General features: G+C 41.8%; 1 protein-coding gene across 1 annotated transcript in view; it reads left to right on the plus strand.

Moving 5' to 3' along the window:
* LOC124616411 overlaps nucleotides 1-23772 on the plus strand; it is a 262291-nt gene that overhangs the window by 188234 nt on the left and 50285 nt on the right. The window contains exons 10-11 of the mRNA XM_047144715.1: nucleotides 9254-9370; nucleotides 11228-11352. Of these exons, the coding sequence (XP_047000671.1) occupies nucleotides 9254-9370; nucleotides 11228-11352 (242 nt within the window). The remainder of the gene's footprint in view (nucleotides 1-9253; nucleotides 9371-11227; nucleotides 11353-23772) is intronic.

Below are 23772 nucleotides of genomic sequence, written 5' to 3' on the forward strand. Positions count from 1 at the left end.
TATGTATAGAAGTTAATGTACCTTTGTAAACTACATCACCGTACACCTACATATGGCTTAGGCACCTAAGCCAGCCAGCCTTAGGGTATATCTCAGTCACATTTATAAACAAAGAAAATTTACTTTGATTGAAAGGGGCATAGCGTGGTGTTCATCACTGTATCACAGGTGGAAGGGTAGAGGAGGTATGATAGTCAACTCTACCATTTTAAATGGTTGACCTGTTATGTCATTTACCATTTAATAACACATCTGATGACTCGTACAACACATTAGCTTGAACAGTAATAATCTTACATCACATCATTGTATTGACATTTTACGAGTGCAATGGCAAACGCGCACAATAAGACTAGGATGAAATGTACTGTAAGTAATTTAATGACATCAGATAAGTTGTTATAATACGTGTTCAAAATGGTGACCATTTCAGTCATACATGGTGCTAAACTATTGTATGTGGGCAACACAGCGGCTGAATTTCATCCGAACTGATAGCAGAAAAAGCTCGTGTAATACTATCTTTCATGTCTTCGCAAGTAGTTGAAATTTCATCGTAAATTCGTTAGCTAGTTAGTTACAAGTTCCAGGAATCATTCAGCACGATAGAGCGTAATGATGTGGTGCGAGTCATTTTACATTCACATCTCAAATTAATTTGAACATACAGTTACATTCTGAACACTTCTAAGTTTTTCCCCAAATTAAAAAAAGGACGTATACGGATGTGAGTTAGTAATTCCTGCCCACCACCTTTTACACATTTCAGTAACAGGAGTTCTTCTACAGAGTAGGAGGAGTTATCGAGAACAACCTTTTTCAGTTTGTTTTCAGATTTTGCTTTGCTGTCTGCCACACATTTTATATTGGCGAGTAAGTGATCAAAAATCTTTGTTGCAGGATTGTGCGCCTCTTTTTCTTCTAAAGACAACCTTACTATTGAGTAATGAATGCCATTTTTCCTTCGGGTATTGTGGTTATGTACACCATTGTTCTTTTTGAACTTCAGTGGATTCCTTACAACAACCTTCATGATGGAGTAAATATACTGTGAAGCAGTAGTCAGGCTACCCGACTACTTAAAGATGATCTTGAATCAGCACCACATGTTATTCAACAGCAGGTATTTTCACAATGAATACATTCTTTCCTGAAAATGAGTTACCCCAGACAATTAATCCATATGACAAATCTGAATGAAAATATGCAGCATGTGTGAACTTACTGATTTGTCCCACGCCAAGATTTGCAATGATTCGAAGCTAAATGTGGTTAAACTAAGTTGTTTCAGAAGCTCCAATTCTTTTTCTAATTTAAATTCTCGTCAATATGGACCCCTAAGAAATTTAAAGTTTCCACCCTATTTATTAACTCCTCACCAGATTTTACACGTACCACTAGTCTAGCACCCCTAAATGTGCAAAACTGAATGTGTTGCGCCTTTTTCAAACTGAGGATGAGATCGATCGCAGAAAACCAGTCAATGATACTTTTAAGAACTTTGTTTACCATTTCTTCTCCTTCTGTATGTATGCTTCGATTGATTACAACACTAGTTCCATCTGCAAAAAGAAGTAATTCTGCTTGTTTTATATTAGACGGTAGATCGTTTACAGATATGAGGAACAGGAGCGGCTTTAAATCTAAACGTTTGTGAAGCTCACGCGTGAATTACCCCCTTTCAGAATTATGTCCCTGTGCTACATTGCTTTAATTACAAAGTACAGCTTCCAGCAATCTTTTGTTTAGACATGACATTACCCATTGGTTGGCTAAGCCGTAAGTCTCACGAAAGGTCAAGAGGTGGCATAAAATACCAGTCGACGCTATTTTACTGTCTAATGCTTGTAAAATCTGGTGAGTGAACAAGTAACTGCGGTTCTCAGTACAAAAGCCTTATGAAACCAAAACTGTGATTTGCTAAGGACACTATTATTGCTAAGGTGAGATTCTATTGTAGAGTACATCACATTCTCAAAATTTTTAAATAGGTCAGTAGTTACTGACATGTCTCTTATCACCTTCGTTAAAGAGGGGCTTAACGACAACATACTTCAGTCTCCCTGGAAAAACGCCTTGCCTTAGTGATGCATTACATATTTCATATACGACTGACCTTATTACATGGGAAGAAATCTTAAGTACTCCATTGGGGCAACCATCAAAATCAGATGACTTTATACTTTTGAGCGAACGTATATTTTTCTTAATTTCAGAGGGAGAAGTTGGTGATACATTCATACGATAGAAATATTATGAGAGTTACATTTTCAACATACTGCTGTGATTTTGCTCTATGCTTTTTACCGTATTTAAGAAATGACTATTAAATGCTTTTTATACCTGTGATTCTTCTTTTAGAGACCTTCCATACAGTTAAATAGTGATGTCTCGATCTGTGACTCGTTGTCTCGCCTGTTGTTTCAGTTTACCCCATTTCTTGATGGTTGTTGATTGCCTTGTATGTTGTTTCAGTTTACCCCACTAGTAAAACATAGGAGATGTTACGTCTGGTGAACGTGTAGACCATTTTGTGTGGCCACACCGACCAATCCAATGATCTTCAAATCTGTTGTTCACAGCTTCTCTAAATTTGTGTGCAGAATGTGCGGGACACACGTGGTGTTTTTACCATAAAACTTGTCGTATGTTCTGTGAGATGTCCTCTAGTATTAATGACAGTACCTCTGCTACGAAATCTAAATACCTCGCTCTATGTTTCCATCAATAAAATTGGGACAAGTAATTTGATTATTTAGAAGGCCGCTTCAGATGTGACTGACCAAGGTCTCGTTGTCCACTTCTCTCACCCACCGTGGGTTTTCAGAGGACCAGTCGTGGCACGTTCGGAATGTTATCTAGCTCGAGCCTTGTAAATGGTGCTTCATCTGTAAAGAACGTCTTTGTTCAGAAATTTTCATCTGTTTGCAGTTTCCATTGCCCCTATTCGGAGAATTGCACCCTTTGTCGGAATTGATCACCATAGAGCTCCTGATGAAGTGACATGTGGCAAGATGTTGGACTTTATTATTCGCAGAACTTTCCGCTGCCTGATTCCACCCTCGTTTTCGAAATATACCATCATGTGGATTGTGAGCTACTGTTGCTAAGATGTCTACTGCAGGTCGCTCGTCGGTTGCTTATAGGAGTCGTTTACGTTTTCTACTGTCGACGTTCCTTGTTTTCTCAAATGTTTGCATTATGGTTACAAAAGTAGATTGCGAATACTTTACACGATTAGGATCACTTTCAGCATGTAATCATACTGCTAGTCTCATATTTCGGTGACATTCGTCGTTGGTAAAAACCATTTTAGCTTTCTAAGTTTTGTGAAAATCTAACACATTTATCGAGACGTCGTCTATTAGCTACTACAGCAGACCACAGAGTAACGGTCACAACAAGTAAACACTGTTGCTATGAATATCTTTTTATTTCATCCCATTCTTCTAAATCAAACTGGCTTACAATTTTACTTCTATCACACCAAAAATAACATTGTTTTGGACAGGTTTAGCAAAACATCTACTATCATCGGAGGCATGACCACCACTACCTACATTCTGAGGTATTCTCGATATTCCAAAGACTTTACAAAACAAAAGAGCTTACAAACGTTCTTCACGAAAGACAAATCTTCGCTAAAATATATCTTTATTTTATAAATGCGACCAAAATTAAATTTAATACATAGCGTTAGATTGTGCAATTAATAATTTGAATTTTAAGTATGCCACATATTTTGTCATTTCAATTATTTTTAAAAGAGGAGTAATTTTAACTGTTATTACATATCGCTGTTACACATTGATTTCTTGTTACACATTTTAGCCAGCAATATAACACATCGTATACAAAATCATATAAATTCCTTTAGTTAAACAGCTGACATAATTTTAACCTATGCAAGAATGGATAGTATTCATGGTATCGCTTATTTCTATTAAAAAAGGGCAATGGTAGAGGAAGGTGACCCATTATAAGGAGTAGTATATTGAAGAGGAGAAGGATATTAACAGAGAGAAGCGGGAGAAGGAGCTAGAGGAGCAGATACAAAAAGACGGATGAGATCGCTTCAGTAAGGCAGGAGGAGACGGACGGAGAGAAAAGGAGCATATGGACGGAGGTGAGGAGGAGCAGATGAACAGAGAGATTAGGAGAAACAATGGGCAGAGACATGATCGGGAGGAGGTGGGAAGAGAATACTGGGGAATGTGTCGGACGTGTACGGTGGGAGGGGGTAGGAAGAGATGGGCAAAATGAGATGTACGGAGAGAGGGGGAGAAGAGATGGACTGACAGAAGATTGAACTCTATACATACGTGGGAAAATCCGGACACTCAGCTAGTTACCACATATACGCTAGAATGAGCACTACTGACATCACAAGCAGTACACTGCTATATAAGGACGGCAACATCAATCACACGACAGTTACCAGTTGGTAGTAGCCGAGGAGCACTCGGCTGAAAGCTCGTGGATATATAACCACTGCAGACAACTGAAGACTTGACAATATCACCTTACTGTGCTTTCGATACTCGCTAGATACAATGTTGTTCGGATGTATATTCACCTTCCTTAATTCTGCGAATTGTTATATTTGAACCCCAAATGTAGATTCACCTTTTCTTGATACTGACTCTGTGCAGTCATCCTGTTTCATATTGTATCTTAGTATTACTTCTAAATACTTACACAGTGCTGCTTGCTAAAGATATTCCCCACATACGTTGTAATCTAATAGAACCGGCTCATTTCTCGTTGTTATAGGCATTGTCATTATTTATCCACATTAAAAAGTCACATACCGACGAAGATATTCCTTGTAGTTGTATCCTCCTAACAGCATTAGCAAGGGGTGTTGTGTGCACTAAAAGGTTCTCTGGCTACAAGCTACTTTGCAGTGTGCAGTAGAGGACGCACAGTGTGTCCTCCATATGAGGCCGAAACTCTCTAATTTTAGCATTGTGAAAATGCGAGGCGTATTTCGGAGGAAATTGCATGTTTCTTGACTATTTTCCAAAGGCTTGCTCCAGTAAATTTTAAGACATTCTTTGAGGCACGTCGTCTCTCTTGGAACGTCTCGCATTGCTGGTTCCGTTTTACCTTTTTCGTGAATTTAATTTCGGGACAATCCCAGACTGACGAACTACACCGTTAATAGAACGATAGTCTTGTAAACGAACCCTTCCTTGCGCAAATTACATTCTCTCTGGATTCCTCCAATAAATCTGAGTGTTGCATTTGCCTTCCATGTAGCTATTTTTGTGTGACTGTTCCCTCTTAAATCTCTCCGAGTAGAAACTCCTACGTATTGATAGCTGTGGGTGATTCCATGGAAAAGGCAAATGTCTGCAAGTCCCTCAGTATTTCATTACAAATATATGTAGGCCTACATAGTTGTCGCCAGTCTGTAGTAGAATTATGGAACATATTTTATGCTCAAGATCGCGACGTTTTCGAGAAGGAAAATCTCGCCTATAAAAATTAACATATTTTCCACGAACAGAGATATTGCGAAGTTCAGCTCCTTCTGTTCCTCCATGACGAATATACCGCTGCAGACAATGGTAATCAGATTGCCTCCGAGTTCCTTGATCTCTGGAGGGTATTTTACCACCAAATATGGTTTAGTGAGACGGTCACGAGCCTACCGAGTATCGAACGGGATTTTCGACTGGATTCAAGACTTACTTGCAGACAGAACTCAACACTTCCATTTTACCGGAAAGAAATCGACATCTGTAATTTCCAGAATACCGCAAGGAAGTGTTATGGGACCTATATTATTTTGAATGTATATACACTGAGGTGAGAAAATTCAAGGGATACCGCCAAATATTGTGTCGGGACTCCTTCTGTCCGGCGGAGTGGAGCAGTTCGACATGGCATGAACAAGTCGTTTCCCTTTAGAAATATTGAGCCATGCTGCCTCTACAGCCCTCCATAACTCCGAAAGTGTTGTCGGTGCAGGAGTTCGTACACGAACTGTCCTCTCGATTACGTCCCATAAATATTCGATGTGATTCATGTTGGATGATCCTAGTGGCCAAATCTTTCACCAGAACTGTCAAGAATGTTCTTCAGACCAATGACGAACAAGATTGGCCCCGTGACATGCGCATTGTCACCCATTAAAAATTCCATCGTTGTTTGAGAACATGAGGTCCATGAACGACTAAAATGATCTTGATGTAACCAACTCCAATGAGTTATCAGTTCAGTAAGACCAGAAGGCCCAGTCCACTCTATGTAAACACAGTCCATACCCGTTATGGAACCACCACCACCTTGCTCAGTGCCTTCCTTGTTGATAACTAGAGTTCATGGCTTCGTGGGGCCTGCGCCACACTCGAAAGCTGCCATCAGCTCTTAAGGAATAGTGGCTCAGATAACCAGATCATGGTTTCCCAGTTGTCTGTGGTCCAACCGATGCGATCACGAGCCCAGGAGAGGCGGTACAGGGGTGTATAGTTAGCAAAGGAGATCACTTCGGTCATCTGCCGTCATAGCCCATTAACGCCAAATTTCACAGCAGTGCCCTAACGGACATGTTTTTCGCACGTCCCACATTGATCTCTGCGCTAATTTCACACAGGACTGCTCCTCGGTTAGCACTGACAATTCTACACAAACGCCGCTCCTCTCGGTCGTTAAGGTGAAGACCATTGGCCACTGCGTTTTCCGTGCTGAAAGGTAATGCCTGACATTTGATATTCTGGACGCACTACTAACACTGTGTATTTCGAAATATCAAATTCCCTAACGTTCCGAAATGAAACCTCCCTTACGTCTAGCTCCTACTACCATTCCGTCTTAAAAGTCTGCTAATTCCCGTCGTGCGGAAATCATCACGTCGGAAACCTTTTTACATGAATCACCTGAGTACACACGACAGGACCGCCAATACACTGCCCTTTTGTTCATGTACATGGGATACTATAATCATCTGTATATGTGTAAATCGCTGTTGTTGTTGTTGTGGCCTTCAGTCCTGAGACTGGTTTGATGCAGCTCTCCATGCTACTCTATCCTGTGCAAGCCTCTTCATCTCCCAGTACCTACTGCAGCCTACATCCTTCTGAATCTGTTTAGTGTATTTATCTCTTTGTCTCCCTCTACTATTTTTACCCTCCATGCTGCCCTCCAGTATTAAATTGGTGATCCCTTGATGCCTCAGAACATGTCCTACCAACCGATCCCTTCTTCTAGTCAAGGTGTGCCACAAGCTCCGCTTCTCCCCAATTCTATTCAATACCTCCTCATTAGTTATGTGATCTACCCATCTAATCTTCAGCATTCATCTGTAACACCACATTTCGATAGCTTCTATCCTCCTCTTGTCTAAACTATTTATCGTCCATGTTTCACTTCAACACATGGCTACACTCCATACAAATACTTTCGGAAACGACTTCCTGACACTTAAATCTATACTCGATGTTAACAAATTTCTCTTCTTCAGAAGCGCTGTCATTGCCATTGCCAGTCTACATTTTATATCCTCTCTACTTCGACCATCTTCAGTTATTTTGCTCCCCAAATGGCAAAACTCCTTTACTACTTTAAGTGTCTCATTTACTAATCTAATTCCCTCAGCATCACCCGACTTAATTCGATTGCACTCCATTATCGTTGTTTTGCTTTTCTTGATGTTCCATGATTTCTACTACCTCACTGTAAATGATCTATTAATAAACGTCGGAAACTCTCTAACATTATTCGCAGAACATACGTTCTCTATAAGAAAGTTACAACGCCAGAAGACTGTATCTATTGGCAGAATGACCTATAGAGGATTGTTGAATGATGCAAGCTCTAACAATTGACCCTGATCTTTGATATTACTTCCGCGTACGTAGGAAAAGAAATCCACTGACGAAAAGTAACTCATCCATGAAAGAAGTGTGAGCTTTTTCGACAGATTCCTGAGTATTGTTCGCCAATCTGGGACTCTTAGGTGGTGAGACTGATAGAAGAGATAGAGGCGATCCAACGAAGAGTGTTGCGTTTCGTTACTGGATCGCTTGATCGGTTCATAGCATTACAGAAATGCTCAACAATCTTCAGTGGCAGACGATATAAAAGAGATGTTGCGCATCACGAAGAGGATTACTACTGAAATTTTGAGACAGTACTTTCCGAAAAGAGTCAGAGAACGTATTACTTCCTTCGACATTAATCTCAACGAGAAAATTCAAGAAATTAGAGCTAATAAAGAGTTACCGACAAACGTTCTTCCCACACGCTATTCGCAAGTGGAACATGGAAGGGCCGATCAGTTAGTGGTATCAGAAATACCCTCCACCAGACACCGTCAGGTGACTTGCGGAGTATTGATGTACATGCAGATTTCACCCTGTACAAAAGCTCATGAACTTCAGGATGAAACGCAGTCCATAAGCGCGATAAGAAATCTCCTACACTGATAGAAAAATACCATCGCTACAGAATGTAGTCGTCATTGAAAGCAGGAAAAGTGACAAGAAAATTCCTACACTATTAGAAAAATCCTATCCCTACAGAATGCAGTCTTCCCGGAAAGCTGGAAAATAAATGATAAGAATAGTCTGCTCCTACTATAGCACATCACTGTGTTGCAATACAGACTTTTCCATAAAAGACTATCTCAGCAACATTGGCTGTGTCGCAAAGATTGCCAGAGGTGAGCTATAAACAGCTGCTAACCCGCCAAGTGTCCTAGGGTCAACCCAGGCTGAAAAAAACTCTACATTCGCTGACGAACACGGGCCCTTGTATGGGGAAAACGCATAAATAGGTCACCAAACCCACAGGGTAATCACTTGAAGCATGTTGGACACATTCTGAAGGGAGATGTGTCACCTAGACCATGTCGTGAGGTCTCTAGCCAGGTCAGGTGGACGGAACTGGGTTCTTAACACAACGATTTGGGTGCAAAGTGCAGCATGAGATAGACCTAGCCTGTACTGCTACTGAAGGTTTCCTCTCTCCTGAAATTTAGACCACGTTCGTGGAATGGTCCCACAGGCACCATTCACCTCCGGGTCCAATTCTTACTGACTGTTAGCCGTGATCTAACTTACTAATTAGCTGATTACATACAGTGTCAGTATTTGTGTGGCTATTGGACATTGCTCTCCTTCGTAGATATGAAGATATCTTACTTGTGTACATCAGTCTACCAGTAAGACGACAGAGGTAACTGATAAGCTGTCTGTTTTAGTAAGTCTGTTTTACACGTTCTTAGAATAAACACGCTCTTTTTCAGGTCCCCTTCCTGCCAGTCTTCTGTGGACGTATATGATGGATTAGCCAACCCTGGCTCTAAGCCAATCAACAGGGTTTGCAGTCCCAACACTCGACATGCCAGAGATCCTAGTGGCAGGTACGTTCTTGATAAGGTACGAGAAAACTGTATAAACGATTAGTAACACGAATCCGTCTCAGATGTCTAGAGTTCCCATATATAATCTACCTAAATCACATTAAGGATGATCAACACTATATTCACAGCAATAATTTTATTTTCACGAAAAGAATCACTTCGATCTGCAACAGAGAAACTATTATTACGAGATTCATGGGTCTCGAATGCGTCAAATCATTCCTACGACAGTTTAAATAAGTAAACGAGTCACTGATTTTAGCAGGTTAGTTGTTAACAGCTTTTAATTGTTAACCAGGCGCTCGCACGAAATAACATCCAGCATGGTTCCGTGACATTAAAAACTTTCAGGCACGGTAGATAAGAGTAAAAGTAACGATTTGTGGTGAGGGATCCTGGTAAGGAAACGACCTAGTTGGAAGCTGTAAATTAAAATCGTTCTGATACCTCTTACAGTAGACATCTTCTACTGCACTCTCCTTGCTATCTGTACTTTCGGAGGAGGTGGCATGGACCAAAGTAAAAGAAAAATGTGCAGTAAACACTAGCCTTGAAGTTCATACATTAAGAGATATGAGCTCCTGTTCATCTTTGCTGCTGTAAAACACATCTTTTTCCAACGAACAAGTGCTAATAGCTCTCAGGTATGCAATTTAGAGCCCACGTTTACTGGAAATATCTTTCTTGTTACTGTAATTAAATCCGCCACAGTTGTAAAATACTTTAAATGGACGAAGTTTTACACGGCAGAAGTAGCTGTATACTACAACATTTTCGGTGTCTCAGGTGTATCTGAAATCTACAGTAACACAATAATTGTAGCCTACTCCATTAAACAATTAAAAAATTAAAGACATTAAAACTTAGAAACTAATGAAATAGTTAAAAAATAGCCTAGTAGCACTAGTAGGATACCATGTTTGCCCACTAGTTGTTTCGGCCTGGATGTAACGTCCTCCTACAGTTGGGTATACTAATTTTTAATCATTTCATTAGCTTGTAAATTTTAACTTTTTAAATTTTTTAATTGTGTAATGGAGTAGGTTACGGTTTTAGTTTTACTTTTAGAGTTCAGGTAAACCTGATGCTGGGCCTAAGACCCAGAAACAGTTGCAGTGTATAGCGACTTCTGTAGTGTAAGTCTTCGGTCAATAAAAGCATTTTACAACTGTGGCAGATTTGTCTACAACGAACATATTGCAGAACAGTTGCAGATGCATTTTTTCCTTGTGTTGGTTCACACTGCCACCTCCAAAAATATGGAAAGCAAAGAGGTTGCAGCAGAAGAGCGCCACTTGGAGATATCAGAAAGATCTCTGTTTGTAACTTTCCACTCGATCTTTTCCAGACCAAGGATCCTTACCACAAGTTGATACATTTCACCTTGTGGATCATTCTCGAAGCCTTGTAACAAAATCACGAAATCGCCTGTTCCAGTCCGAAACCGGCTTTCGTCAGATTACGTATTTAACAGGGCACAACATGTTCGTTGGTAGTGGTAGTAATCTTTTGTAGTTCAGTTAGTTATACCGGATATACAAATAAGCTGATGATGCTCGATCTCAGAATGAAACCATTTGTCTAACAAAGATTATTTCGGCTGAATGGCTGAGCTGTGCTACCATAACATAAAAAATACACACACTGTATTAAAAGTCTATGAGCATTTAGCATCCAGAAAAAGTCTCATCAGTTTCATGTAGTCACTAGTTCCCATAAATTCAACTGTTACGGACGCTGTTGTCGTTATAATCATAAGTTATTCAATCTCCACTAAGCATTTGTAATCTAATTTGTGATCAGAATGTCACTTATGACCGTTTGACAGAATGTCAAGGCTAATCTGATTTGTCACAGGTTTCTGGATCAGCAGGCGTTTGTCTCGACGCAAAGCTCGCTGACGCTGGTCCTGAAGCGGCAGCTGCCAGCCGCGACAGCCACGGAGAACGAGTTCGTTGACGGTGCCTTCCTCTTCCACGATGGTGAGTACGTAGCTGCATCTGCTCAGTATTACGTGCATTATCTTACAGTGTGTGGATGCGTTTCTAAACTAAGATACAAACTGATAAATTTTTGTCGAGCTTCCAGCCAGCCACGTCTTCAAGCTTTCGGCTGGGTGCTAATAGGCTATTATCAAGTGTCGACTGTCGTGAGATTGCTGCTCTCATCCTTAAGAAGGCACGCAATGCCAGTGACGTGACTTGTGCTCAGTCCAGCGCTATATAAGATAATGTTTTCGTTGAGTGCACTCCTCTTGCGGCTCAACTTCCTGACGCGCAGGTTTCAATGTCGGTTTAACTACGAACTTCTCAATTTGTTAAGGGTGTTGGCAGAAATTTTTATGTCCATCACTTCTTCAAGAACGCTATCCCTGAAACCATATATCTGTGTAACTAACAGATGCCTAGTGGCACGAGATTCAGAGTCCTTATTCATAAGCATCTTCTACTACTGATAATACCCTGGGATGCCACAGGTCGAAGAACGTCTTATGTTCTATACAGCGCCATTCAGTAATATGCACAGTCTGTCCGACATTAATAGTCATCTTTCCTATCATTGAAGAACAGAACGGCAAAAATGCTAGTTACTTCGTCTCCTCCTCGTGGGCCTTCTGCTTACGTATCTTCGGTGAATTTACTTGCGAGATATGTCAGCTGTTGTAACCGATGTTGAGGTTCATTGTTTTTAAAGGCTTTCGTTCGATTCACCAAGGTGTCAGAAATGAACGTTTTTGTGCTGGGTGGTGATAGCTGGTATTGTACAGATACTGGTTCGCGTGAGTGGGTTTCAGATAAACAATGAGACCCCCACACATATTTCGGCAGACAAGGACGTTAATTAACGCAACGTATTACCCGTCAATGCCACGACCGTGAACTTGATGAGATCATATTGATTATGTGGTCCAAGAATTCTCGCAGATTTTCACACGCGTGGGACCAGACTTCAAAATTTATTACGATGCGGCAATAAATGCATCTAGACTTTGCAGGAACCGTCTGCAAAGCGATGTTCTGATAGCACTTCGTAAAAAGGTTATCATTAGTTGGAATGAATGCAATTCCAATTGCGACACCCTCCATCTGGTTAAAATATTCTCCATCGTATAGTAACAAACGACGTCAGAGTGTGCTTAAATAAATCGACAACAGAATCATCAAAACTACAACACGGCCCCAGCGTGTAATAACAGAACATACCGTTTCCTTTAATTTACATCTATGGTCACAATCTTTTTTATTTAACAGATTACCGGTTTCGGTCTTTAATGTCCCTCATCAGATCTGTTTCATAAAAACAAAGTCCTAATGTACTGCAGCCATAGTGGCATCGTCAAATGTTAAATGCGGAATCAGCACCAGCATCGCCAAATACATATAAATACATCACATGCGCGAGTCATGTTGCCAGTAAAACTACCTACATGTGCATATGATGTGATTTATATGTATTTGACGATGATGGTGCTGATTCCGTATTTAACATTTGACGATGCCACTATGGCTGCAGTACATTAGGACTTAGTTTTTATGAAACAGATCTGATGATGTTCATTAAAGACCGAAACCGGTAATCTGTCAAACAAAAAAGATTGTGACCATAGACGTAAGTTAAAGGAAACTTATTACATATACGGGTCACTGTGTTTTTTTGCGACTATGTCGCAGCTTGTGAAAAGAACTTACCGTTATCGACATGATAGCGAGAAACATCGACGTGGGTATCTGGATAAATCAACGGTAGCATAACAGGCTCTGGAGAACGGATACCTAATTGCATTAGACGAGGTATGTATTAGTGAAAGGGAAAAATGTTTTCTGAGATAGCATTGTAAAAGAAGCGACCAAGGTACAAACATCTGTCAACAACCTCAATAAGACCTACGGTTTGCTGCTAACAATATCTTGGGACTTCGCCACAGGAAAATAGGAAGGTTGAAGCGGACTCAATGGACCCCAAACGAAATACCGAAATCTTACCATATATGGCGTTGGAGAGATCGTCAGTGACTTCAGAGGCATAAGCCCCGTGGCCACGAGACATAGGAGCCCTGCAACGAACTTATGACATAACACTAGTCAGTTTACCCCCACACTTCGCGAACGCTCGGCTCCGTGCAGAGCCCACGGGAAATCAGTGTTTGATATCAAAGGTAAACAGTACAGGTCTTAATTTTGTCATATGCTATCGAGATGAAGTGTCGCTCCTCACACAGATGATAACTTTAGGCTGACTTCGAGATAGATTAAGGTGTTCTTTAAATCTAGTAGAGAATCTTCTGACTATTTGTACAGTATATCTCACAGAACAATAGCCGTACGTAATGCGGTAGTTGCCCTAGTATGTCATGAGGTATAAACAAGGTTGGTTGCATGTTGTTTTCTCGTAGTCGCGGCCCAACTTTCACCGAAATCTTATCGAAGTATGGGATACTGTGATAGGAGCGTTGTCACGCATCCAAGGTTCCACGTTAACCAAAGCGATTACGTGGTTCTTCTTTTCTCATAGATTAGAATTATTTCATTTTATCATAACCTCCTTGTTGCAATGCAATGTACTGAATCAGCTGATGGTCTTTATCCCTAGCTTCCCCGAAAAAAGGAATGTTCCACAGTCTGCACAGTAATGCCATAAATGAGGCCATTTTATATGACACGGGATGGTTAGATGAACTACAAATTACCAAATCTGTGGTGGTGAGCTTCCTACAAATCTACTAATGAATAGTGAATTGTATTGAAGTAATTGTGAGGTCGAGAAAGGGAAAAGCTTCATTAACATTTTGTTGCATAGCAGATTGAATGTTATTACGGTAACTGTTTATTTTGTCTACGAAATTTCAACGGTCTTCTTTAGTGCTGTAGTTGGAAATTGTGTCATTATATTATTTTCTAAAACAGACATAAAATGTTCTCCAAACAATATGAGAGCAGAGAGCCCATTGTCAGCACACGTTTTCAACAAAAGTATGTAGTTCAAAAGTAAAAACAACGTCAAGTAATAAAAGAAGTTCATTTATTTCGTTCTGAGGCCGATCATATCATGTTGCACACTGTGTACAGCAATATCAACAACTTGACTTACAGGAGTATTGGTGTACATGTTCGTAGGATCTAAAGACGTAATGTATTTATCTTAAGGAATAGATAGACTCGAAAATTTGTTAATCAGGCGTTGTTTCGTAAGGTAATTATCTGTCAGTTAACGTGGACTCTTGCCTGCAAGGACAACGCTTCTTGTCACCGAATCCCATAAGTCATAATGGGCCGGCCGCTGTGGACGAGCGGTTCTAGGCGCTTCTGTCTGGAACCACGCGACAGCTACGGTCACTGGTTCGAATCCTGCCTAGGGCATGGATGTGTGTGATGTCCTTAGGTTGGTTAGGTTTAAGTAGTTTTAAGTTCTAGGGGACTGATGACCTCAGATATTAAGTCCCATAGTGCTGAGAGCCATCTGTACTGTCATTATGGTTTCGGAGAAAATTGGACCAGAACTAGGGAGAAAAAAATATGCAACCAGCCTTTTTTATACCACATAAAATCGGGAAGGAATATAGGCATAAAGGACACTCTACCAGTAGAATATACAATACTACTAGTATCTACAGCACTACGTAAGGTAACTGTCCTATGAGATACATTAGGAAAACAGAAATTTCTGTGCGGATTCCATGAACATCTTAATCTGTCTAACTCCAAGTCAGCCTGAAGTAACCATCTACGTGAGGAGTGACACTCCATTACAAATCTCCAAAATAATTTAACAATTCTTCACTGGGGAAGAAAGCTACATTCACAAAGAAATCGAGATATTATGACGGAAAAATTGTCTCCAATGCATGATGTCGTACGATCACAACGCTTTATCAAACTTTGACTGCTTAAAATCAATAATCTAGTACTTATATTCTGTCCACTATTTTAAACCATTTATTAGAAGGTGTTATTTGACATTTTTCCTTGTAGTCACTATTCTCCCTCTAGCATTACCGAGATTGACGTCTACTACAGTATGTTAGCAGCCATGAAATTCCTACAGCGGAATTTATGCATTTTCTTTGCCCAAAGAAGTTTTATTAAATTTCAACATAATTCTTTTCATTATAGTTTTACTCTATTAGGCATGGTTGTGCCGGCCGCCTTCCCCCCCAACCCCACACCCCCCACCACCTCCGCGATATTTACGTAGTAAAAGAAGTTTTGTAAATAATGTTCTCCTGTCTATCACGGTAATTTTGGGTATTGGGCAGTTCACTGAACCGCTCTGAAGAGACTGCAGCAGCTCTGTTGAAACACCGGCGGTTAAGTTGTTTTACAAGACGCGGCCAATACCCAAAATTATTTTATCCAGAATGACACCAGCCATGGAAGCCAAAGAACTTGTATTTGTAAAGATGCTACCCAACTTTCCCTGCAATATTCTATGATTCTGTTGCTATGTCGCCACTAGTTGTGTAACTTCTTACGCGGATCGGATTATTGTTCGCTGCTGTCTTGGGGGCCTCTGCATGCTTCGTGTGGTCACGACGATTTTACGTCTTTGGTGTGTCTATGTAACATTTTTGCTATCCTTTCTCTCCAGTATTTCTTACACTCAAAGAAATTCTGCATCCATAACACGGCATGGTCTACAGTTGCTCGCAGCATATCTAATTACATGAATGTGATACGTCATCGTGCGCTATCCCTCCACATATCCCCACAACCACCGTCTCATGGATTTAGGTCGGAGGATCTGGAACATCACTCATTTTGAAATTGCGTGGAGATGAGTTGTCACTGAAGGTTTCTAGACGCAAATATTTCACCAGGGAAGATCTATAACATGGAGGTCGTCATAAGGTGCAGTTGTCACTGTACACGCAACAGACTAACGAGCTGTCATCTCCTCGAAGAAAATTTGACCGAGAATGGAGGAGCTTGTGAAACCACACCCGAGTCACATATGATGAGTGCGGCGGATGGTCCTTACAACACGTGGCGGAGTAGAGCCCCGTATGCGACAGTTCTGTACATTCACGTTGCCGTTCTGAGTAAAATATACCTCATACTCCAAATAATACTCTCTGGCCACATGTCAGCTATTTGCTTGAGTGTCAACAAACGAAGGGTAAAGTCACGGTGTTGTAGCATGTCTTAGGATTTGATGAGTGCACATTCTGTATCCTGCAGGTATACTAACATGAACGCCATACAACTCGAGCACCAACTGCAGAATTTGAGGCAAGTTCTGCACATTCGGCTATAGCTACAGCAATTTCAACAACTGCCATGGACAATGAGTCTCCTCCCACGCTCTGCTACACCACGTAATTCACCTGTTGCTCAGATATCTTGATCGTATGCTTCAGTTGATTTATTTACAAGTGGCCTCTTCACAGCTGTTTCTGTCACCGATATTTCCAAAATGCAGTGCTACTTTTACGGCCGTTCTGGTAAAACAACATTACCAGAAGTGCACGGTGTTTCTTCTCAATAGGACTGCGATTCGTATGAAAAATTTCGACCTCCCTAACGCTTTGTACCAGCTTCTCATCAACAGGCGTCGCCAAGCGTCAAACAGCATACTGACGTCAAAACAGTAAACATTTCACATTCAGACTGCTTCAGCGCCACATTTCACCTGGTAACAGAAAGTGGAACGTTTTGTTTTCAGCGTTGCGTCCTCGAAACAACGTCAGTTTAATTATAACTACTCTGTATACAAATAGGAAAATTTCAAGTGTGCCATTTCACAGTTTGGAATTGAAATGCTGTATATATGTTTTTAATTTTTTTTAGAGTCGTTGCTGTTTTTCACTGGACATTTAGGCTCTACATGCATTACGTTATACAGCAGTGTCTCTTGAAAACTTCCACGCTTCGACCAACTTTATGTCGTCTTCCAATATAATAAAATTAAGGTGAACTGATGGGATAAACCATAAACTTTTAAGTTATCTTTTTTTGCTGAAAGTCACAAGCGCCTCCTTTGTTTGACCTGTAACATATTCAGCTGTTGCGATGTGGAAGGAAACCATATGCAGAACTTTCTGGAGCAGTGAAGAAAAAATGAAAAAAAAATGACAGAATGGTGATCCAATCCGATTACATAAAATGTAGCCCTACTAGATCAAGTAAACCCGCAGCTAAACCATCATTTGTATTGGTGCAAAGTGTCAAGGTGTAATAATGTAGGAAGATTATCCCAATAATATCCTATTTGCGAGTTCACAAGAAAATAGATGTATTCCATGTAAAATACAGCTGCATGCATTCTCTGTGTGTTCACTCTCTCCCATAAAATAAATATGCAGAATATATCATAACACTTGTTGCATGTGGTACGCTGAATTGAACTCACATACAGTACACGCAAATTTGTCAGGAGTTCATGAGGTGATCGGTGAAGAGAAGCCAGCCGGCAAAGGCAGTAACATATCTTAGCTTCATCTCGATCTGTCCCTCGTGGTTTTTACCTGGCTGGTTCGCTGAAGGTTTCATTGAACTCAGATAATCCCAACGCAGTGGAAGATCTACAGTAGATTAATGAAAACACTGTCGGTGTCATCCTTCAGGAAGAGATCCTACGCTTGCCTCGCGGTTTGATAAATCGCCCACAAAGTAGCATCGATTCGACAGTGGCCACTTACGGCATCTTCTGTAAAGAGCATACTCCTGTTTGCTGTGTAGGGTAATTTATTTTGTGTGAAGCTTGTAAACATTTTCCCGAGGAAGTCTATTATGGCTGCCTTCTGCGTCTTTGCCGTCGTAGTAATATTAACATGTTCTGTGTAGAGTAAGAGTATAGGATTATGACACTTTCCTTTTTATCAACAACATCATTATCTCCTTGGAGAAACGGAATCTCTTTGTTCCTGGGGGCATTCGTGGTAGGTAGCGTAATGTGAGATGTCTGACTTGAAGGAGAAGCGTTTCAGGAATTCGCTAACGAGCCATCAAACAGCTCCCATGGCAATGGCCTTTGCGCGAGCTGCATAAGGAGGGTAGCTTAACGACAGTAATAAGAAACAAAATGCGGCAAAGATATTGTTTGTAAATACAGACTTTCTTTCTTATCATTTCCGTATTTCGAGCAGCGAAATTGCTAATCGTGACATTTTACAGGACAGAATCTTTTCTCGATCTCTGCATGCTATCAGTTTACAGCACGGATCTTACCAAAAGCTATTGTATATTAGCTAAGAGGATGGAATCGACGTCGGAAAGTCTGTGGCACTAATTCCGTCCGCCCATGCAGAATTAGGATTTCCAGACGTTAACAACGAACCGTTATTTTCCGACCGATATTCAAAACTGAGAACGGTCTGATGGAGCCACACCTTGAAAATATTTAGAGAAGACTGCTGTACTCATTTCATATATTTTAGCTATCCGAAAAAATTGTCACCCTGCCTCATGTTAATCAGTCTGTAGCAAGAAGTCTATGAAAGCAAGGAGAAATTTGGAAAAGTGATTACGGTTCACAGAGACGTAATAATGACTTAACGATTGCCCGAAGGTGTTCTAACTATATCGGTTACGGAAAAATGGCTAAGAAGATGACTTGAACAGAATGTACAGACGAGACATAACATCGACAAAAGAAAAGGAAGGGCGAATGAGTCAATTTGAGATACATGTGACGATACTAATGAAACGACGCACTGAAAATAACTGATGAATTCTGTTACTTTTCCAGAAAAGTAACTGATGATGGCTAGGGATGACATAAAATTCAGACTGGTAACATCTAGAAATCTGTTCGTGAAAATATAGCCACATCGAATATAAACTGTTCGAATATACTTTCTAAAACTCAATGTTTGCCGTGTACCATTATATACAAGTGAAACTTGGATGGTAATCAGAACGGACAAGAGGAGAATGCAAAGTTTAAAAAAATAGTACCACAGAAAAATGATGAGGTTTAATTGGGTGGATCGAGTAACTAATAAACTGGTACTGTATCGAATTGACAAGGAAAGAGATTTGTGGCACAATTTGATTAAAAGACTGACCATACATTGATCCTTTACGATGAGTCACATCGAGTTATTCAATATGATAATTGAGACACACTTGGGGGTTAAAATTGAGGAGTTAGATGACGGTCTGAGCTCAGTAATCAGGTATACATCGATGTCAGTCGCAGTAGCCACGTAGGAGTGATGGAACTGGCGTAGTGTGAACTAACGTTCGTAGCTGCATTTTCGGACCGAGCAGTAACAACCAAAGTAACAGTATTTTGCTTCTGTAAGAGATCATGCGTCAGAGATAATAAGTCCATAGTTGTTAAGCTCTTTTACTGAAGACATGACTTTATTTCACAGTGGATCCCTGCAGGTGTAACTGAACAAACGTAGCAAGATACATTAAGATGCGGATTGTTTCTGGAATTCGAGCGAAATAGTCCGTTTCTACTTGTTGTCGTACACTAGCGTTACCATACCACGATGAAAGACTAGTGCACTTCTTCTTCAGTAGCGAATGTCAAAACACCACAACGCCTTCCTCTCTTTGACTTAAACTGTCGTCGCTTTCAACAGTCTCTGTGGTGTCTCTCACCAGCCACAGTACCCGGCTCTGAGCGGCAATACGTGGTTCCATATAAAAGTGGACCATATGATTTCCTCGAAGCTAAGTATGTTCCTCTGAGCTAGTCTATTTCTACTCTTCGATCCCTTTATGCTCTCATTTTTGTTTCATTGCCATTCACTTGGTAGTGCTGACGTACAACTTTCTACAGATAAAAATTTTCTACATCTACATCTACATCTACATTGATACTCCGCAAGCCACCCAACGGTGTGTGGCGGAGGGCACTTTACGTGCCACTGTCATTACCTCCCTTTCCTGTTCCAGTCGCGTATGGTTCGCGGGAAGAACGACTGTCTGAAAGCCTCCGTGCGCGCTCTAATCTCTCTAATTTTACATTCGTGATCTCCTCGGGAAGTATAAGTAGGGGGAAGCAATATATTCGATACCTCATCCAGAAACGCACCCTCTCGAAACCTGGCGAGCAAGCTACACCGCGATGCAGAGCGCCTCTCTTGCAGAGTCTGCCACTTGAGTTTATTAAACATCTCCGTAACGCTATCACGGTTACCAAATAACCCAGTGACGAAACGCGCCGCTCTTCTTTGGATCTTCTCTATCTCCTCCGTCAACCCGACCTGGTACGGATCCCACACTGATGAGCAATACTCAAGTATAGGTCTGTTCACTGATGGGTTTCCCAGCAATTGGTAGCAATTATTTTCCAGATTTAAACATCTCTGTTTTTTCTTTGTAGATTTGTTAATTACACTGATACACAGTTTTTTCAAGATATTTCTTAGATGGTCAGTGACACTGATACACAGTTTTTTCTAAATATTTCTTATATGGTCAGTGACACCTTTCTTTAAGCTTAAAAATACCTCTGATTATAAGATGACTGTGTGCTACAATCACTTCTCCATGACCATCTTAATGCCCTTCGTATGTCTAGGTAGGAATAGACAACGATTTGAGGTGGTTTTAAATTGCTTCTCCAAAAAACTCTGGACAAGTTAGTGAAACGGATAGGTAAATTGCAGCGGAGTACTCTTTGCAACCAGTAAACTACAGACTCAGTTTGACAGAAGCCACGTCCTGGAAATACGAAGTAGCAATATATTTTGCCGAAAACGATCATAATTTCAAGCTGAAAAGGGTACGGGCTATGTTAAATGCTATCTGGATTCTTGGGCAGAGAAAGAAATGCAACAGTGTTCCACCGTGGGATGATAGCGGTAGTGCACTTCAGTAACTGAAAACAGCCAACTACTCTGAAATTCCAAAAATTAGTGACATCCCACTCTGGTGAGAATGTACCTCACCACGAAGTTTGAGTGAAGTCAGAAACCTTTGGGTACAGTGAAACTAAGCCACAAACAGACTGTGATTCAAGCCCCTTCTCAAGTCATTCGCAAAGAAGACGAAATGTTAGGCTTAACCTGGACAAAACTAATGGGTCTGGAGATTTTAACAACAGTAACACTGCTGGCCATGAAAGCTTACATTCTTCGATTACCACGAGAGAGTAAAATGACAGCAATAACTTTATGTATGAAACTCTATACGCAGAGTTTTTTGGAACACAGCCATCTTGTACTGATGAGTAGAAACATCATGACCACTTGCTTAATTCCGTTGCTCCTCCTTTGTAACCCAATGCAGCAGCGCAGCGATTACGTATGGCAGGGACACGATGATTCCCTAACGGGTTTCCGGATGTCCCCAACATCAGATATCTGCACACAGCTTCTGCAGTTCCCATTAATTACGAGCAGTTAATTTAATAATGCGGAGCTTCCTAGATGTGTTCCATCAGGCAAATTCCGTGGCTACGACATCAAAGTTTTTTTTCCACTTTTATGCTCCTCGAATCACTTCAGCACACCTGTTTATTTGTGACGCAGACATTTATCGTAGTGGAAGAGGTCATCGCCATCGGGGAAGATGTCAGTTATGAAGGTTGCAGGTGGTTCGCAGTAATGTTCAGTAGTTCAGAACTGTCATGATGCCTTCGATTACTACCACTGGCTCCATGGAAGCCCAGTTGAATGTCCGCCGTAACATAATACTGACTCCACCGATGTGGGTCCGTGGCGCGGTACATGTTTTGAATAGTCATTCGTATGGATGGTGACGTGGTGTATTAAAGAACATTTCTCATTCGACCAAGCGCACATTGTATCGTTCCACCATCCTATCTGAATGATCCCGTGCCCGATGGGGCTGTAACTGATGGGGCTGTTGGGTTAACATTGAAAGGTAATTCTCGTGTGTTAGGGAAGCGCTTCTCCAACAACGTGACCTGAACGGTGTGCTTAGAAACACATCTCCCAGCACCAACATTGTAATATTCCTACAGACCTACCAGGGAACGGCGCCTGTTCAGCTTTCCTGACCGGTCAAGCTTCTGAACTCTACGTCATGAGATGAGGCGTCACTGTCGCCTACTTGCGAAATCACGGCTTGTCAAGCACTTTTCTTATACTTTCGTGAGAGAACCATGAGAACAGAGGACCAGCTTCAAATTTTCTTTGCCTCTCATTGTGAGGCGTTAGGCCACAACAATCTACCCTCTGTCGATGTAGCTTACGTCAGTTGATTTCCCCAGTTGTGGCCCATATCGTCGCAAGAATGATTCTACATTGGTGTCACCCATTCTTTCTCCTAGCGCTTATTCTCCTTTTTTCTTCTTTTTTTTTTTTAACCTCTCTAACTCAGAGTAGCACTTGCAACCAACGTTCTAAATTACACTCCTGGAAATGGAAAAAAGAACACATTGACACCGGTGTGTCAGACCCACCATACTTGCTCCGGACACTGCGAGAGGGCTGTACAAGCAATGATCACACGCACGGCACAGCGGACACACCAGGAACCGCGGTGTTGGCCGTCGAATGGCGCTAGCTGCGCAGCATTTGTGCACCGCCGCCGTCAGTGTCAGCCAGTTTGCCGTGGCATACGGAGCTCCATCGCAGTCTTTAACACTGGTAGCATGCCGCGACAGCGTGGACGTGAACCGTATGTGCAGTTGACGGACTTTGAGCGAGGGCGTATAGTGGGCATGCGGGAGGCCGGGTGGACGTACCGCCGAATTGCTCAACACGTGGGGCGTGAGGTCTCCACGGTACATCGATGATGTCGCCAGTGGTCGGCGGAAGGTGCACGTGCCCGTCGACCTGGGACCGGACCGCAGCGACGCACGGATGCACGCCAAGACCGTAGGATCCTACGCAGTGCCGTAGGGGACCGCACCGCCACTTCCCAGCAAATTAGGTACACTGTTGCTCCTGGGGTATCGGCGAGGACCATTCGCAACCGTCTCCATGAAGCTGGGCTGCGGTCCCGCACACCGTTATGCCGTCTTCCGCTCACGCCCCAACATCGTGCAACCCGCCTCCAGTGGTGTCGCGACAGGCGTGAATGGAGGGACGAATGGAGACGTGTCGTCTTCAGCGATGAGAGTCGCTTCTGCCTTGGTGCCAATGATGGCCGTATGCGTGTTTGGCGCCGTGCAGGTGAGCGCCACAATCAGGACTGCATACGACCGAGGCACACAGGGCCAACACCCGGCATCATGGTGTGGGGAGCGATCTCCTACACTGGCCGTACACCACTGGTGATCGTCGAGGGGACACTGAATAGTGCACGGTACATCCAAACCGTCATCGAACCCATCGTTCTACCATTCCTAGACCGGCAAGGGAACTTGCTGTTCCAACAGGACAATGCACGTCCGCATGTATCCCGTGCCACCCAACGTGCTCTAGAAGGTGTAAGTCAACTACCCTGGCCAGCAAGATCTCCGGATCTGTCCCCCATTGAGCATGTTTGGGACTGGATGAAGCGTCGTCTCACGCGGTCTGCACGTCCAGCACGAAC

The sequence above is a fragment of the Schistocerca americana genome, chromosome 5, assembly GCF_021461395.2.
Source record: "Schistocerca americana isolate TAMUIC-IGC-003095 chromosome 5, iqSchAmer2.1, whole genome shotgun sequence".
Lineage (NCBI taxonomy): Eukaryota > Metazoa > Arthropoda > Insecta > Orthoptera > Acrididae > Schistocerca > Schistocerca americana.